We start from the raw sequence: 19,660 nt of genomic DNA on the forward strand, positions 1-19,660 counted from the left end.
CACAAACCATTTCTCACACTCACCCAACTTCCACAGAACTTCACAAAGTGAAAACTGAAAATACATCTTGGAGACTTCTGATGTAAAAAGGAGCGACACCGTGTGCTTCCATAAATTATGGTTTATTTCAAATCCAGCTCTCAGTTTACACTGTACATGAAACACAGGCAATCCTGTAAGCATTCAGGATTGGCAACGTTCATTAAGTCCCACTAAATTCCTCACGCCGATGACAATGTGCCAGTTAAACACGGACTCTAAACTTAAGTGAACTGGAGAGACAAAGAAAAAACAACACAAAACAAAACAGAAGTAGCAAGGAACAAGATTCCTATGGTCTGTTAGGAAAATACAATCCAGAGCTATACCCTGCCTAAAGAACAAGTGGCCCAAAAGTCTTCTGGATCCCTTAAATTCCAATTTCAAGGCTCAGACCCTCTTTACGGAAGTCACGAGCCAGATCTTTGCTGTTGCCCAAACTGTCTCTCAGGATTTATTGGCAAAATCCCATTAATGCAACCAAACCTCCTGCTGCTGCCAAGATAATTTTGTGACTATTTGTAAAGCTGATCAACCAAAATAGTATGCTCATCCCAATAATGTTAAGCCATAAAGGCTGAAGAATATGCTGGCCATCAACTGTTGATGCTGAAAGTGCTGAATGTTGGCAGGATATTTCACTCTTGGATTAAGTCCCCACAGCCTCTCCTTAGCACATTCAGGCATATGTTTGACCACTTGCTCTAGTGAGTCCTAACACCACTTGAAAGAGAATCTCCTCATTAGCTGCTTCTGTACAGATCCAAGCACATGCCTGCATCCACACACAGGCTTCAGCAGCATCGTCTGCAGCACAAGAAGTTGGATGTACACAAAGGTTTTCACAACCCAGTCTTAAAATGCCTGAAAACAAAGCCAGCAAAGCAGTGCAAGATGAGAGAGTTATCTCTGAGAGACTCCCAGGTAAATAAACCTGAGTATCAGTTTGGACCTCAGAACACCAGCTTGTCACAGCAGGGAAAAGCAGACACGTAACTCTATGCAATAACAGTGTTTCAAACATTTGCCTCTAAAACCTGGCAAACTATGACCAAAAGTTTTACACTCGTTTCATAAATAAAGGCTTTTTATTTAAAAAAGTTATCAAATATCTGTGCACAGTTCATAGTCAAATGTCTTCTTTATTTCGAGTTGGTTTCATTCGAACTCAGACATTTCACTGATTTCAGTTTTATACATATTTTCTTTCAAAATCTCACAAGGTAAAAAAAGCAACCCCAAACACATACACACAAATGCAGGAAACTGTATTTCAAGGGCTTTTTTTTTTTTTTTCTCCCGTGTCAAGAAGTGCAATTTTGCTTCTATGGTTCTTTAAACAGTTTTATTTATCAATAAAACAATGCACTACACTAAGAATTGCACCAGATACACAAGATATTCTAAGGTATCAGCTATACCTAACTTCTCCTATGCAGTGCTTAAGGCTGTGAGAAATCTATATGAAAGTTACACTTATAGTAACTCAAGCTTTACCTACACTCTGTGAAACTGCCTATGACTGCTGGAGAATGGAAGTCAATTATATCTACAATTACACCAGTGAAACATTTACATTTACAGTAATTATCTTGCTTTTGCATACAAATGTATGCTCTGTTTCAAGCCACTGAGACTGTATCATTATATTGCAAGCCTATCACGGGAATACATTCCCAAAAAAATCTGTAATATAGAACTCTGGTTTTTATCTCAGTGAACTTGACTGCACACATCCTTCTGGCCCCACTTAAAACAACAGAACTAGTCCCTTTTTTTCCCCACCCCCTCTAGCAGAAGCATGCTAGCTCTGGGGGAATTTCACAAAGAACTTGGCTTTGGCTTAGTATTTCCTTCACTCTAAACTATGAACCATGTGAACTATGCTACTGGCTTTGGAAGCATTTTCAAAAGTATTCTAGATTGACTCTTCACCATTCTGAGAAAACAAGAATATTGACAGATCAGGCTTTTAATGACTCCAGGAACAAGGCTCTTCATGACTTCACTTCCTTCCATCTGCAGCTGAAAGACACCCTCTATATCTTATCATTTGTCATGAAAGAACAGAAGTTGATTCCCTTTAGGATCTTCAAAAAGACTCAAGTTTTATTCCAATTTGCTCAGGTTTTCCATTGCAGAGTGCTGTTTTATGTGATGAAGTAGGAAACACCCAAAGTTTTAAATATTCACTTTGGAAAAGATACACCTGCTTTGAGATAGGAAACTGACAAAACTACTGAGCAGGCCTCTTACATTTTAGCATTTAAAACTACAGGGAGAAGAGTCAAATTTAAATGCAAAAATGCAGGACTGCTTTCTAACTTGAAACTGTTTTGAAACTTGAAATAAAAGTCTGCAGTGTCTGTTGAATCAAACAACAAAAGTTAACGCTTAACCACACCATTCTTACAACCACTATTTTACAAAGGAAGATCTTCAAACCTAGAAATAGCACAGGGGCAAGCACAGCAAGGACATGGATGGTGATAGACAGGAACTAACAAGCCAGCCTGGAATAACTACATCATGTAACTCAGCTGCAAGTGACACCTTGGGCAGTGTAATTCCTATCCAGATTTTTACTTACAGGTATAGACCTATAGTATAAAAACATCTAGCTTCTTAAAAAAGATGAACTGAGGAGCTCTGACAGGCCTATTTCATGCTCACAGAGACTGAGAGACCAGAATAAAAACTGCAACTAAGCTACAGTTTGGTCTTTCAGTTTAGTACCTCCATCTCTATGTAACTATCCATCCACTAGCATTTTGTCACATAATGGTAAGCATAAATCATTACAGGATCAGTATCTACCCCAGAAAATCTTATATGAAATGGATGGACAAATCTTTATACAAAGACAAGTATTTTAGAATCTGGAATGAAAAAATACAGAGCAAAAAACCCAAAAAAAAGAGCTTTGAAAAATAGTTTTTTTACATAGAAAAACCTCCCTGAAGTAAAGACAGGGATTATAAAGGTAAGCTATGGTGCTAAGAACTGGTTGGACTAATAAGGGGTTACTTCCCTCGCAGAGGTTTACACGTTTCACACCAGCATTTTGCTTTATGTTGTTACAATAGTTTTATGAAGCATTATTTAAAAATAATATTTCAGTCAGAAACCTAATTCAGAGTTCATCATGTTTTACCCTAAACGGCCACTTGGAATGCTGTGAAACATGATTTGCAGCCAGAAGCACCAAGTACATAAATTCTTCCACATCAAAGGAGTAGTTTGTAAATTTTGGATGCTCTCCCAGTGTTGGGTGGTGTCCCTGGAAAATGAAATAAGGCGTTTTAGACAGGAAAAAAACCTCAATACATCTTCCATTAAAAAAGCAAGAAAAATACTTGAGCATCTGCCATTTTAATTTATTATTTCTGATTTGCTGAGGCAAAAGAGTCAGCAAAGTAACTGCGTAGCAGCGATGCTGTGGATGGCTTGAATTAATGGCCAATTCATTTCATTTCTCTTCTTCCCTCAGCCATTAATATAAATGATTTCTTAATCACAACAGGGAAGTTAATTTGGTCTAAAGAATGAAAACCATATTTCAAATACCGTAACGTAGATAGGTAAAGGAAGCTAAATGTTAAATGCTTCAAGTTACAGCATGCCACCCTTCAGCAGTGGCATCATCACCTGATCTTGAGGAAATACTTTATTCCTTTTTCGCCAAGTGATGTAGTGAATGCCTCTCAGCCTTGCCAAATCCAAGTAACAACGTTCATCTTCACAGTTGTATCTAGGGACAGGCATAGAAAAAAAAAAAATCATATTTATCTACAGAGATTGTGCTGAAGTTTACCAGGGTGCAACAGGAAAAAAACCTGCAAGCTGAAACGTTTGTTGACCAGTTCTAAGGCACTGAAGCCATGGACAGTTTCTGCTCTGCTGAAAACAAGGGGCTTCAAGCAGAATTTCTCAGGACAGATAATTCAGTGCTTTTCTGACAAGCATCCTGTATTTTTGTATAGTTCTATAGAACTGGAATATCTGTTAACATCCACAATTTATCACAAAGCATGTTTAAAAAGGAAGCTACTAGAGAAGTTTATGTAAAAGAGAATGACACACAGCCAAGCTTGGCCAGCAAGCTGGTGCTCAAGTCCTGAGCACAGAAAGGAGTATATAAATAACCCTCAGCAGGATCTGTAATGCCCTGGACATTTTTTTTGCAATGAATTTACCTGGATCACTAAAATACTGTTATATTTCAGACTCACTGGGCAGGATCTGACCACCAAGGCTTTCTTGCTTTTTGCTATTTAACCTGCACCATTGTTGACCAGGCTGCATTGTATTTATACCACAGCATCTTAAGAAATCACAGACTAAACCCGTATCATATAGTTACACTGTATTTTGTAATAAAAGCTTCCTCACTTTCAATCCCCAGAAGAGGAGGCTGCCAAAAACGAAGTCTAGATGAGGACACAAGGCAAACATTGATAGTCAAATACAGGCAAGGAAGAGGGCTTCATTAACATGTAAGAACAGACATTAGCAGTTGTGTAATAGAGGGGAAAGAGAAACAAACTTACAGTTCAAAAACAACTGCCCAGTCTGGTAGAAAGAGCAAATGGGTAAGTCCAGCTCCATGCATCCCAATGAATATATCAGAGTTGTGGGTAATCCTCAACTGCTCTGAAAATTCAAGTTCCCTGCAGACAACACAACAAACACACCTAGCACACCTGCTCATCTCAGCCAGAGTCAGCAACATGCAGAAAGCACAAAATTAACTTAAGGAAATGCTGAAAGATAGAATTGATTTTTTAAGGAACAATACCAAGAATCATAAATGCTGCATCCAGAAATAACTCAGCACAGAATTAAAACAAATGCAGGCACATTTCAAAACTTCACATGAGTTTTCCAAAAATTTGAGGGTTTTCTTTAATTTTTTTTGAGTTTTTTTACTTGCCTTTAAAAATAGAGGCATCACCTTCAAAAAACCCCACAACAACTCAACATGAAAGACCTAAACTTTTTTAACGTAATGTAGAAGTACACAATTCATAATCGTATCACAGGATTCTGCCTAAAGATGTAGATATCCAACCTTAACTTATGCACAGTGCATCAAGAAGAAATAAGGAGACCAGGCTTTTTTCAGCTCCTGGAACTGTCACTCTCTCCCATCCTTTGTCTGTAAACCCCAAATAAAGCATTCTCTTTATATAACCAGGTGTTCCCTGAGTGCACAAAGAAATGGACTAAAGACACTTGATTGTTAAGAGAAGACTGACAACTGCAAAGGGAAATTACAACATGCTTCATTTGGGTACGAACAGATCATACATTGAAAAGGAAGAGAATAACATTCCCTCTGACTATTTGGAAGAGAGTAGAAAGAAACTGGCTTAAACCACACGTTTCTTAGCTACTTAAACTGCTACAAGGGCAGACACTAGGGAAACCCTCCTAACCATGACAGCGACGCCACAGGAGAGCTGTGGAAATCTGCAATACTGAAGGGTACTACACACAGTTTGACAAGCATGGGAGTTGTGGAAGTACCACTTGGCCAAGCTTTCAAGTAGAATGGCCTAGATGGCCTCTCAGTGGTATCCACCCCTTTTCTTATTAGACTGCTCAAGTGCTTTCATTGACAGGGGGATTGGGGGTAACTCTTGACTCCCTTGCACTGTCACTGCTTTGGTCAAAACACCCATTTCTCAGTGCTCCTTCGGTCTCTCATGCCTCCTGCATGACCCATGACAGCATCGAGTAGATGGGAGCTGCTGTCATTTGGCACAGGCATACACCACTTGGAAACTTTTTCTTCAAGCCATTTCTCACTGACACAGTGCCTACTGCATCTGATCATCACACACTGACCTCAAGTGGTGTCTTCAGGGGCTACGACAGCAGCAAATAAACTCAGTTATTATTCATTACCAAACTAAAGGTCATATAATACAAAACACTACCTTCATACAAGAGAAATCCCTGTTGGACCCACAGTTACTGCACAGCATTATCAAATTCAAAAGAGTGATGGGAACACAGCTGGTTTTGGGACAGGGGAAGAAACAGGAAGAAAAGTGACTTCAGAACTTGTTCATCACATAGTAGCTTTAACCTGAGCCTACTAACCCTAGAGACTCATTCCTAAGCAGTGCATCATAGGATGGGAGTGTTTAACTAACTCACCCACCACTCCCTGAATGACATTTTTTCTTTCTTACCAGTTCTTGGATTTTTAACAGGTTAGACACTGGGGCACATACAGCTTTGCCTGCAAACAGCTTTCCCCGGCAATAGGCAGCATGAGATCACACTAGGTTCTTCTGTCAACTTACGTACTTGTATTTGTAGTCTACCACTTTGACCTCCAGCGTTGATACTGTTTTCAAAGCACTCACAAGCTAAGGAAGAGAATAAAAAGACAATGATTTGGTGATCTCCTTCAATTAACTCCTCCCCTGCACTCCTGACCATCTTACACACTCCTCCTGCCCAGCAAGGAATGACAATGAGTGAGACAGAACATACTGTCACTGCCACATAAAGGAGCGGTTCCCTTCCTTTTGTGCCTTCCCACCTAAGATACGTAAGTTATTCCTGACAGAGCAACCCCTGGAGAGCAGATGCAGATCTCCTGCACTCTCACAGAGAGCTTCTGTTGACCTTCACATGCTCCAGGACCCAATCCTAAATCACTCAGACTAGGAGGAGCAGTGGGAAGATGTGGTTGGATTTCCAAAATATATTCCAATACCTAAAGAAGCAAATTGGTAGCTAAGAAGGATTTTCAAAAATACCTTACTAGGTCAGACTCCTACATACATGAGAAGGGAAACCAGGTTAGAGCCAGGCCTTCCAACCTAAAAGGGCTTCCTGTAAGTCTCCAATCCATAGCCAGCAGTAGGGAGAGAAAGAGCCAAGTATTCTTTTACAAAAGTGTAGTAAAGGTAGGATTAACTTCTCCCTTTCTGTCATGTACTTATCACCAGAAAACACAATACACGTAGCACTGCGGACAGCCAAGCAGATAAGGCACACATCTAACCATCTGCACTCTTGTCTATTCTACCACTAAGCTATTGCATCAGACAAGCCTCAGTTTCTCCCCTCATACAGTAGGGAATGATAATCTCAATTCATTTTTTGTCAGGCACTAACAGCTAAGAATGAAGACAGGTATGAAAACATTAGATTTTATCATTTTACCACAAGAGAAGCTACACCACAAGCCCACTAAGTTGTACGATTCAAAAACACGAATCAATATGAAATTTCATTAAGTTTTGAATGCACATACTCAGATACAATAGCTTCTGCATTTTAATCTGCAAGCATAACAAAGGTTTTTGTTAGAGTCGTCAGCACTAGGGATGCTATAAATACAAGAGATAGTCTGAAAGTGAAATAATTTAATTTTATCAGCAGCTCTGCAGTGCCTGTTTGTTAAAGGGAAATGCTTTTAGCATTACATCTGTAGTCTTCTATTGGATACTCAAAAAAAGGGCAGTAAGGTTCAGTGTCTTGTATACAGAAACAGAGACTGGCTAGAAGACATAGTAGAAGAAATTAATATTAGCACTGAACATATTTGCCCAAGATTTGTCAGCAGACAGATGTCTTGGCTACACCCCCAGAAAAAGAAATAATCAATTCAATGAGCAAAATATAACTTCTGATAACTGTTTTAAAAATAAAAGGGACCCCACCTCATTCTGGTTTAAGATTTTCCGGTAATCTGTGCTGCGTGCAAGTATTGTGACTCGGATTTTCCCATCCTAAAAAGAAAGGAGCTTCAGTGTATTGCTATGAGGCAGACTCCAAACACTTCCATATTTACTTTCGGTAGTTATTTGAGCAACAAAACATGTCCCTTCTCCATGTAACAGATGATGTAACCACCTTAAAATTCACATCGTATTTTCCAACAGATGTCAAGTGTCAAAAACTTCGCAAAAGTCTGACTATTAACAAAGAATAAAACATTTTCTGAAAGATTTGTTTTATTCAGTACAAAAGAGCCACTATACAGCAGCTTTTTAAAGCAGGGAAGCAGCTTTTAAGATGGCTTGTGCACAAGATCTTCGGGGAAAAAATATTTTACTTCTATAACAGTTCCTCCTTTTACCTCTTTAAATTAATTGGACTCACAGGGGTAAGTGTTCCAAGTGAAATAAAGAGATTTAACTGCATGACTCCCATTAGCATCAGCAGGAGAAGCATAACTAAATGCTTGTGCAGTGCTTTGAATGTGTGCCCCTCAGCGGTAATATATAGGCTACTCTCCAGCAAACACTTCAAGAAGCTCAGAACTCCTGTATCCACCAAGGCAGCCATTGCAACAATTTGTAGAGACTAACAGTGGGTGCAAGAGAGATGGACAGAGAGATGGTATTGAGCAAGAATCAGAAGGACTAGATTCAACCATTTCCTCTTCTGATCCAAGCTCGGCAGTACCTACAAAGATTGATGAAGAACCAGCTCACTTCAATGCTCAGTGGGATCCCCTCTTGCTGGACTGCAAGGACAGCACCTTGTCAGTGTGCTCCAGAAGAGACCATGTGCCACATATCCTGCATAACTAGGAAGGACACAAAGGCCTTGGGAACAGAGAATAGAGACTGGGAAGAGATCCCAGGGTTGGAAGGAGGATATTCTAAAGTCTGTCCTATGTAAATAAGACATGAGGGCAACTTTCACAAACATATACAAGTGTTTGCTGAAGGCCTTTACAGAACAGATTGATATACTGGAAAAAAATCCCAAGCATCACGGGAAAGGACAAGAAGTTCACAATATGTTCTTATTTCCCCACTGGGTCCAGCTTGCTAATGTTGTTTCTCTGGTAAAAGCCATCAGCTCCATGTTACAACTTTATTATTCAGTTACCATACCTTGGGTCCTTCTTGTGTGATATTTAATCTGTGTAACACATGCTGAGAAAATGCTCTAAACAGCCCTGTGCCGTGACAGCCAGAGATCTGAAATTTAAAAAAAAAAAAGCAATTTTTAATGCAAAAATTTATTTTGCTCAGAAAAACCTCTTTGTGATCAGTCTTTTGCCATTCTTGTGAAACAAAAACCCAGTATCATGCACTGCACTAAACACGGCACTATTCATGGCAACGCAAGTGAGACTTTCATTTAGGAAGAAACGTAACTCTCTCTACAGTGTTAGAGCCTGAATGCATGAGCTAATACCCTCAGGAAGGTCTGCCAGTGTGCAAGCTCCTGTGCTCTGCAAAAATACCAGTAACTTCACAGAGCCCACCCATTAAAGAGGAATAATAACATTTCTCATGAGCTGTGACACAGGACATTGCACACAGGCAGTTACTATCAACCAGCTAACATAACTTCAAAATTCTGATCTTTAGGGAAGAGGATCTCATTTGGAGCTGCACAGACCTTCAATGCAGTACATTGCACGGTAACTCAGCTAGATACTTGAGGGATTCATTAGCTCAGATTTTATACTGTCCCACATGCACTTAGTTAACACAGTGAATAGATAAAAAAGACTCACCAATGGCGTGTTATAAAACAAGCCATATCGCATTCGAGGCAGTAATGAGAAGACTGCTTCTTTAAAGCATACCTGCAAAGGAAGATCACAAGAAGTTACACTGCACTGCTACCTTCCGCTGGCACATCCCATGCTCATTCAGTGGGATCACTGCTTATAATGAGATAGCAATTACATGCTCCTGTCAAGAGCACCTTCACTTCCTTGATTGTGCAAATGAATAGAACAAAGACAATCCTGATCCCAAAAGAGCCCTCACTTAGGATGCAAGTGTGGGAAGAGGTAAAAAAAAACACCCCCAAGACAGAACAAACATGAATGAAATAAAGAAAACCAGTTAGGGAGTAAAGAGTTTAAGACAGGCTTTAGGAGACTAAAATGAGCTCTGAATGAATGGTTACTTTAATGAAAGGTATTAATGAAAGGTATTAATGCTTTTCTCTGAAACACCCTTACCCACAAGCTGCTTGAGAAGCTGTCGTGTTTGCTACCTAATGACTGAATGAAAACAAAATATAAAATTCCATACCCTTTTAGAGTCAAAGGTTTTCAAGTGTATTATTTCATAGTTGGTAAATGCCTTCCACGTCTCACTGAACAGGTCACCATAGCCATATGAGCTCTAGGAGAAAAGGGAAAAAAAACACAAGGGCATAATTAATACATAAATGCACATGAAAACTCTCTTCATGATTTACAAGTTCTGTATACAAGTTTTAATACATGGCTAATATACTTAATCACCACCACAGGCCCAGAGACAGCACAGAACAGACATCACAGAATACCAAACCCTGCATTTACAATGGTAGTTAATTCTAATTACCTGTCAGGTAGTTAATTCTTAATGAAATGCTTTTATAAATTAGCAATCTAGACAAGATTTCAAGCAGTAGATTAGAATTTGAGTTTGGAACAAGAAGTACCTACTACTTTCCTCAGACACAACAGAACACAAAGTAAAATTTCAATTAACAGCCACACAGCGATGGTAAAAGGCACGAACCTCAGCACCTGAGACTGAAAAAACCACCTGGGAATTCAGGTGCTGCAATAATGTTTGAAGTCAAAAGTCACAACGAGCCTATTTCACATTTGCCTATGCAAATTTGCCTATGCATATTGCATATGGATCACAAATTGAAGGAAATTATCTGATTTGATGTAAGAAATGGCCAGGAAGCTATGTTTTGCAGTATGCTGACAAGCTACTGAGAAGTTTCTCTACAGGGCAGTATAAAACTTCCCCCTCTGCAGCAAAGCTCTTTTAAGAACCATCTACTTCCTACAACATTGGCCTAGCAGGAGGGGCTCTTGCCTTCAAGTTTGTAACACTTCCTACACACCCAAGGGCTAAGAATCACCATCTCTTGTTCTTTGAATGCAGTTAAGTATGACCTTGGTAGTCCTGGTGCAGATTCTCACTTAAAGCTTCCTTTTGACTCTGGAGCTGATTCAGGCTGCTTGGAAAGTTATGTGGAAACACTCTTCACAAGAAATTTGAAATTAAGGCTATGAATGACCGCAGATGATCTTCCAGATTAGAAGTAGAGACCTAACTTTGTTTAGCCAGAGTTAAACAAAGCAGAAAATGAGTAGGAAACTCACTGGGTGTTGGCCTGCAGGCTGCCTCTGCAAGAACAGGAGAGCAATGTTTGTAAAGCGTTTTTAAGGAGAGCAAGTAAGGTTGGAAAGTAATACTTTCAGCTTTGAAGATCAGGTCTCTACTTGTAATCTGGAAGATCATCTGCGATCATTCATAGTCTTAATTTCAAATGTGTATGGCCAAATCTAATTACATTAAGAAAAAGAGGGAATGACTAATAAGCTCAGGACCATCTTTCAATCAGCATAGACAGCTCAGCAGCAGTTAGTTGGTGCCATCATCTGGTTGTACATGGTAATGAATTCAAGCAGTCTGAGTTAAGACTTAAAATGATGGCATTGTGACATGTACTTTGAATGCTACATTTGAAAGAGCTATTTGGTTCAACAATGCAATAAGACAAAAAGTTGCTTCTCAAGGTAATTTACAATGCGTTTGACATCTGACCTTTTTAGAAAGGCATCAGAGCCAGATTAACAGGTCCCTGCGTAACATCTGGAGACCTTGCTTTTCTGGCAAGTGCATTTATTTTAGCTTTCAAAATGTAAGACAATTAGAAAAGGGGGTCTCTTCTGGGCAAGGTTTCTCATTAAATAGTGAGCAGGGGATATTTGCAGTTTTATGCTGAATATTAGTTGTCCTACCAGTAAATACCCAGAAAGAAAACCTAGGATTTTATGAGAACAAGACAAGTGTGGGACAATACCATAGTCCGGAACTGTGCTATTTCTGGTCCTTATTACACGTTATGTGGCATATTTCAAATTTCCTAGTTTGTTATTTAGTTTAACCCCAGTTTGTTATTTAGTTTAACACCTTAAATACTGGCCAGTAAAACTAGTATTAAACAGTCATGGTTTCAAATCAGCAGTAAAGCAGAAATAGCCCTACTTAAAAACTTCATCGTGGCATCCTAAGAGGTGATTGAGAGAAACAACTACAAGAAGGCTATTTAAAGGAATTAAGTATTATACCCTGTTTTAATATATATACAAGGATTTAATTTAGTTGTTTTCTCCATTACAGGCTGCATATTACTGATTCAGAAAGATGCCAGGCAGCTTTTCTTTTTAAATACAGAAGAAAATTTTGAGTAAATCTACTTGAAAACTCTCAGAGAAAAGAAGTGTACAGAAAACAGCATGAAATGTTCAAAAGCCACGTACTGGGAATACAGGTCATGTTATGTTTGAGGTCACACCAAAAAAAGGCATAATTATGTACTAGCAAAAGATGAGCTACGGAGCAGTGTTCAAACAGCACATGATTTCTTGTGGAAAATCTGTTCTTCAAGTATTGTTTATGCACCTGTATTAACAGGATCCAAAAACTTACCAGTTCCACATGGCTAAGCCCACAAGAAAGCTAAGGACTGGCTACTAAAGTCTTCAGAGTCTCTATAAAGCAGAAATACAACCCATTGCAAACACGTTAGAAGCACAGACGACTTACAGTGTCCCACATGACTATGTTGACATCAGTACTGAAGGAATTATTGATATGCTGTGTGATATAAAGATTGACGAAATCGCAGAAGTGATGGTACATATTAACACCTGGGAAAGAAAGACAGAATTGTTAGCAAAACACCACGCTACTCCCTCCACTTTTAACTGGTTCATGCATTTGTTCCTTATTAGTATCCTGCACTTTATATTAGTTTTCCCCTGCTTCTGACTGAATGCTTTTTATACACCCTAAAGAAGCAAACTTCTAAAGGGAAGGAATTGAGGTAAGAAACCTGAAGTAAAGATACGTTTTTTAAAAGTTCAGAGAAATAGAAGAGTGGCAAAAAACAGCATAAGAAAAAGACAGTTTCACAAGCTATTTCTCATTATAGTCTGCAGCTGCTTGCTGAAGTGTATGAAAGCAACTTCTCCTTTAACAATAGCTAGTTAGACATACAGGAAACATTAAAAACAGGCCCTCGGCACTGATCTTAGTGTTGCTTTACTAGGCTTAAGGGAAGCTCTGTCTGCAGGACTGCAAGACAGAACTTGTCCTTGCACATGAGCCAAAGCTCAAGTAATTCCTCAGGTTTTTTTCTCAGAGCATTCTTGTTCATTCTTGGTTTCTTAAGCTAAAACCCTAAGACCATGGAGCATAAAAAGTATCATGAAACAGAGGAGGTAAGGTTTGGAACCATGTGTACACAATCCCTGTTTCTAAGCTTCTGACCAAAAAGAGCTGCTATGATAGGAATTAGCTGCCTTTCCAGTTAACACTGCAATTTCCCCTGCCTCCCTGAAAACAACAGAGCTGGACAAAATCACCTCCTGAGTCACACCTAGACCACCCTGCTCAAAGGTATAAACTGACAGCACAGCAATGTTTCCCCAGTAACTGCTCAGAGGCCTGCAACAACTTTGCTTAAAATATAAGATACTGGCTTGCAGGGGAAGGGGGGCAATTCAGTTCACAGTTGCAGTGTGTCACAGGCAGCTATCCAGTTTAACCACAGCTTACCCACAGCAGCTTGTTAGTATGTCTACATGCTGAAACACCCTCTTTCATTCACATGTATCTGCAGAATACGCTGCATGAACAAAAAGGTTGGTGAACTTCAAAAACTGGCTAGTTCCTAAAGATGCTTGGGTGCTGCTCCTCTCTGAATATCACTTCCTCTTCCATAACACTCAATACACAGAGAATCCTCAGTTCCTGAACACTTACAACAAAACACATACACCCATGCTCGTGTTCCATGGTATGAAACCGGTTATCCAAAAACACTGCCTAAATCAAATGCTATGCCAAAGAATCTTCTGTACAGCGAGTCAAAGAATGTCAAAACATAGCCAGAAGAATGTGCGAGACAAGTGGAAGGAAATTTTTCTTTTTTGTTTAATTTTCTTTTATTCATCTGTGGGGAAATGTAAAAATTTTAAATTTCAGTTTCCAAGTTCATCAATGGAACTACAGGAAAAAAAAGGAATTAAAAAAACCCCCATTATTTTTCAAAAATAAAAATATATTATAAATCAAATTGACAGTCATAAAGGCATAATGTAGACGGGCAAGCTGGATATGGGCTATTTTTACTGCACAAAGATACCAATTACCTGCATCTAATTTCATGAAGTATGTTGGCTTTTCAATAACAACGTCACACTTTCCATCTTCTAGAGGCCTGAAGTTTAATGCAGTAAATGTCTGGAGTTCTGCAAACCTACAAAGATTTAATCACATAGAACATGCTTTGTCATTAACATACTTAAGCAAATGTACTTCATCTAAGTACATCTAAGATTTAGTAACTGTTCATCCAGTCCATTTGATTTAACAGGACTGCTGAAAACTGATAGAGTCTTACAATTAAACTTGTTTTTTTATTTAAAATTAATTATTTAAAATTAAATTTGAAACTGTAATGGAAGGTTCTTGAGGTTATAAGCTTCAAGAGGTTAAACACCATCTTTGATCTCAGGAGTGAACAGCGTCTTTGATGTACAAATCAAGGCAGTAGAGATATAACAAAGAGCCACAGAACCCAGATCTTTGGGTATAAGCAACTTGATCTGCATTGCCAAAGACACTTCATCAAGATCTTCATGCTTTGGTCAGAATAATGAACGTAGATACAGTATTTATTATTCCTGGATCTAAATAAGGATGAGCAGTTGAGATGACAATAGCAGGTAAAAGAAAAGTCTTTTCCTCCTGTGCCGCTATTCTTAACTGAAACTGATCATCAATGCAAAAAGAGGGGAAAAAAATGAGAAACAGGAGAAAAGAATAAAAATGAATTCTAATACAGACCTTAACAGCTTCAACTCCTCCATGTGTCATCAATTAACTGGCAATGCAGCTTTGAAGTGCGAACATGCAACTTGTGATACTTCACCACCTACTACAAAGGACCCTCCGCACTTCCTACTCAGCCTGTCGACTGTTGCCCATTTGACACTCCAAACACAGGCTCTTTGAGAGCACCACATGAACGTATATCCAGACCAGGCACTCCTGTGGCCCCAGCATCATCAAAAACCGTATGAACTAGGACACAAGTGCAAACTTTAAGACAATTCACAACAAAACAATTGCCTCCTCCTATAAGCAGATCAGGCATAGGACCAGCATCTTATTCAGAAAACACCTGAAGGTTTGAACTTCAAATTAAAAAACATTTTCAGATCCTTTGCTGCTGTCAATTAGGCAGGACACAATTACACACAGCATATTTCAGAACATTCTGCATTGATGTAAGTACCGAACGTATCGAACATGAATCCTCAAACTGACCTTAGAAAGGAACAACCATTTCTTCAGTATGAAATCCCTTACACACAGCTGCTAATACCAATGAAAAAGAATAAAGAATTACTAAGAGAACTTGGAAGCAGCCTTGACAAGCGATTCTTACCAAGACTGCAGAGGGCTCTTGCGCTGACCTTCAGCCAAAAATGCCTTAATGTCAAGGATGCAGTGACCTCCAATTTCTCCCTTCTGTAAAAAGTCTTCTTTGAATCTAATGCAAATTAGTGAAAGTCTATTAGCTTTTGTGCAAGAGTGCTACAAGTGCTCTGCAATCTCAACCACATACTCCATTCAGCCAAGTGCTTTATCCGCATTTAAAACCTCAGTATTTTCTTTAGCATAAATCCCACAATTCCCAAATGAAGACAGTGGTGTCCGTGGAGTGATACACATCAATTTAGAAACCAGCACTAATCTATCCAGAATGTTATTAGGAATCATTTTCACATACAAAAATTAGTAACTTAATTAGATATTTCTACATGATTACTTACAGGATCATCACTAGTTGTTTGACGGGAGGGGGGCTGTTTGCTCTTAACAACAATTCCTCACTGAAATTCACCTCAGATTTCACAACCTATGTCTTCACAACATAACAGTGAAGTGCAAGACCAGGTTTCACAAAAACAAACTGCCAACTACAAGCACTGTCAAGATCAAGAAAGGATGTGACTGAGGACATAAAAAGGTTTTCCTTTCTTCCGTCAGAAGATAGGATTTCAGTCACCCATCATCATTCCATAAAACTGGGAGCTTAGGTTTTTAAATAACCTGCACTGCTGATTGCAGCAGCAGATAGCAATCATGAGGTGTGGATCTCAACAGCAGCTCAGCAACAAGTCTCTGATCAGCAGTAAAGCCCATGGCAACAAGCACACCACTTTGCTAAACAAATTCTGAAGTCCTTTTCCCTGCCATCCCCTGGTTTTACTGTAACAAAAGCAAATCAGAGACCTGTCATGGTTTCTCTTTACAGTTCGTAAATCAATGTACAAGTTTGTGGCTCTGCAATGCTGAAGGTACTGAGAACAGGTCAGAGATGAATCTCCCTGTTAAGAAAAGAACAAGTAGGATTTAGTCAGTAACAAAAATTACATGTAAAACCAAGTGAAGAGTATCACATCTATAGAAATACCTACTGTTGCTCCAGGCTTACAATGGGTTTTCATTTCATTGAGCCTCTCTTGAATGTAACCAAAGTCAGCTTGTTTCCAGAATATCTGTTGGGCTGTCTCAATGTCACTTGCCCTGATATATGAAGGAGAGAGTTAAAAAAAAAAAAAAAAAAAAATCAAGGTCCATTGCTCAGTTTTAGTAATAATTTTAACAGATAACATTTTTCCTGCTAAAAGTGGAACAGAAGAACCAGCCAGTTGCTTTATTGACATGTAAAATGCAAAACAGGAAGCAACTCACCAGCTGTCTGTAAGTGAAAACATCAATGACAATTTAAAGCTACTCTCCCGTAAAAAGGTATAAAATCTTTTTTACCATTTTTCCCTCTGCTTTTAAAGCTAAGAAAGGAAATACATAGTTATTTTCAGAACCTGAATTCAAGTCTAAATCAGAATAATGACAACATTGTGGCAGGAAGCATTTCAAATGGTATTTTCTTCCTTAAAAAGTTAAATCTTTCATGCCATGTTGAAAGACATATGTTACATATAAACACACATGTATGTATACACACATCTCCACAAAGAATCATTCTTTAAACTCTAAACATCACAGTAACGTTCACTTCACAGCTAACATGAATGTGGGCACTGCACTCTTTGGTTTTTCTATACATTGAAAATGAAACTTACCATCCAGTTTCAACATAATCACACACTGGGTAACTGAACCTGTGATCTGATTTACAAGATTTCTCATAACCCCAGCAGGATTTTAGCTTCTTCAAGTATTTCTGTAACACAGAATGAGTGAATCAGGTTACGCAACAGTAAAATGGGAAATGACTTAAGTTGGTTGTCAGCTTATAAACTACCTCTCTTTAATAAATCTTGCATGAAAGGCTTTCAGTTCGGTCTGTTCTCAGTTTCAGAAAGAACACCCAGATTCTTTATGCACAGCCATGCTCCAAAGAGGACACATGTGAACAGCAAAATTATCCTTGTCTTTAATGTCCCAGGAGAAACACTTTTCCTGACCCAGTAGGTAGGATTCCAAAATGTCCACATCACTGATAGATACAGATAACAAAGTTAAGCTTACACAAAGCACAGTGCTCCAAGCTCCAGTCTGTGTGTACCATTGCTCCCTAAGCAAATCTGTAGACATGGCCTTCTGCAGTGCTGTAGGAAGCCAGAGAAGGGGAGCACAGCTCCGATCCTTAGCTCTGCAAAGCAGCTCCAGTCTGAGAGACACAAGAAGTGCTCCCGGGCCACATGTAGCCCAGATCCTCAGGTTCACTGTCCCTGCTTCAGGTAAATGAATTATGTGCAACCACAGAGTAAGGCTGAATCAGTGTTTCATTGATTTGCCTATACTCTTGGCTCTTCTGCAAAAGCACTACAGCATGCTGAAAATCACAGGCCCAGAAATTACTAAGAGTTCTTAGTTCAAACACCTTTCACATGCACAAGAGTTACTCAGATGAAGATCATCATTTCAGCTCTGTGACAATTAAAAGAAGGGGGATACAAATCTTGCAAACCAGTAGATTTAAAATCCAGTTTTATGGCAGCATGAGATGCAGGAAGAGTTCTGTACAACTATTCCAAAAGCTCAATTCCAATTCCCAGTGGAACTGACTAATTGGCAAGGAAACCAATTCATCCCCATCTTTAACAGCTGACTCCAAGAAAAAAACACCCCAATATTACATTTGATTAAACAGAAAAACCAAACCTACTTTATACGGGCAATGAGAGTCCTGCTGACAGATGCCAGCAATATGCTGGTTATTGTGCAGAAAGTAGGGAACGTGCTCATCTGGCAGGTTGATAGCACTGTAGCTATATAATGGCTCTTCTGGAGTGTGCTTGAACTCAGTAAGGTTTTCAGCCAGAATTCCTTGCAGTAGCAATCCAAACACAAGCAACATGAACATGGCAACCTGTGAGCTCTGTAATTATTAAACAAATAAACACCAAAGACATTTAATGTTTCTGCATCATAGCACATTTCAAGCATACAAGACAATATTCAGCCATATAGTCAAAGAACTTGTACTTGGGTGATTTCTTTTTCCTGTGAAAAGTAAAACCTTCACTAAGAGACTAGATTGTACAACCTCAGGATTATCTTTGAGTCATTAGTCATTGAGGGCTATTACCAACTCCCAGTCAAACTAAAATGGGTGTGTTTACTTTAGCTGAATCCCACGGGATCCTGAGAGTTCAAATGTGGAAACTAAGTATAGACCATATAATATCCAGCCAGCAGGAAGAAAATGTAGAAGTACTGGGGGGAGGGGTGAGAAGAGGAAGAACTTTAGTTTAAAAATAAGTATAAAAAGAATACATTCTTCACTTTGGAAGAAATTAATCATAAGCTGCAGGAAAACTATGCAGTCACAAATAAATGGTCAAAATTAACTCTGCTTCAGGGTGCTCATTTTAAGTAGTTTACATCATGTTCAAGAAACTTTGAATACTAAGTTACTAAATTAACTGTAGTTAATTTTACATATACATATCTATATACTCTAAACCAGACTAGGTACCTTTCTGGTAAGGCAACCTTCTCATCAAACACCCCTCCTTTGAACCATCAAACGTCCTGAGAGAAGAAAAGGATGGCCTGGATCTAAAAAACCCTTTTTTGGCATTATAATTCGCCAAAATTTGCATGCTTGCTTGCAACTGAAGCCTTTAGCAATATTCCTACAACATAAGTAGTTTTACCTGTTTGGTTCCAGGAGAACTGCTTCAGATTTCCCAAGTACAGAAACCTGGTGGGGGGCAAGGAAAGCCGAGTTAAATACGTCCTGCTTCTTGAGAAACGCTCACAGCAATGAGAGCAACACTCTAACAGCTGAGGAGCATTTCTGACTGCTCTGGGTACTCGGATACCTGCACGAACGCACTCCGCTTCCATTTCTTTCCCTATGGCAGGCACCCCGGGCAGGGGGCAGATCTCAAGAGGGTCCCACCGCGCTCCATCCCCAGCTCAAACCCAGCGCTGCGGTGGCCGGTTCCCCAGAGCGGCGCCCTGGCTGGGGATCGGTCACTTGGGGCAGGCACCAATACCCAGAGCCAGAAGCAGCCTCCGGCCCACGCTGGATCCGGTGCTGGCCCCATAGCAAA

At 39.3% G+C, this 19,660-nt stretch overlaps 1 protein-coding gene across 1 annotated transcript; it reads right to left on the bottom strand.

Annotated features, from left to right (window-relative positions):
* Window positions 1–3,072: 3,072 nt before the first annotated feature.
* Window positions 3,073–19,315, bottom strand: EOGT (EGF domain specific O-linked N-acetylglucosamine transferase). The gene is made up of 16 exons (XM_080625518.1): window positions 19,259–19,315; window positions 18,265–18,477; window positions 17,216–17,316; window positions 16,547–16,655; window positions 16,362–16,456; window positions 15,511–15,615; window positions 14,210–14,316; window positions 12,600–12,703; window positions 10,071–10,163; window positions 9,542–9,613; window positions 8,910–8,996; window positions 7,725–7,793; window positions 6,358–6,419; window positions 4,590–4,709; window positions 3,688–3,790; window positions 3,073–3,319 (listed from the first exon to the last, which is right to left on the bottom strand). Exons 2-16 carry the CDS (start codon window positions 18,460–18,462, stop codon window positions 3,173–3,175), a joined length of 1,572 nt encoding a protein of 523 aa, XP_080481644.1. The 5' UTR covers window positions 18,463–18,477; window positions 19,259–19,315; the 3' UTR covers window positions 3,073–3,172.
* Window positions 19,316–19,660: the final 345 nt, after the last annotated feature.

Source organism: Psittacula echo (genome assembly GCF_963264785.1).
Source record: "Psittacula echo genome assembly, chromosome: 9".
NCBI classification, from domain to species: Eukaryota; Metazoa; Chordata; class Aves; order Psittaciformes; family Psittacidae; genus Psittacula; species Psittacula echo.

What these genes read in the sequence shown, in the direction of transcription:
- EOGT (XM_080625518.1), bottom strand. Translation starts at nt 18,462, where the DNA reads ATGTTCATGTTGCTTGTGTTTGGATTGCTACTGCAAGGAATTCTGGCT. An exon ending in AAGAGCCCTCTGCAGTCTTG is followed by an intron (nt 14,317 to 15,510) that starts GTAAGAATCGCT and finishes AAATCTTTGTAG; the next exon opens with GTTTGCAGAACTCCAGACAT. An exon ending in AAGTATTTCCTCAAGATCAG is followed by an intron (nt 3,320 to 3,687) that starts GTGATGATGCCA and finishes TTCATTTTCCAG; the next exon opens with GGACACCACCCAACACTGGG.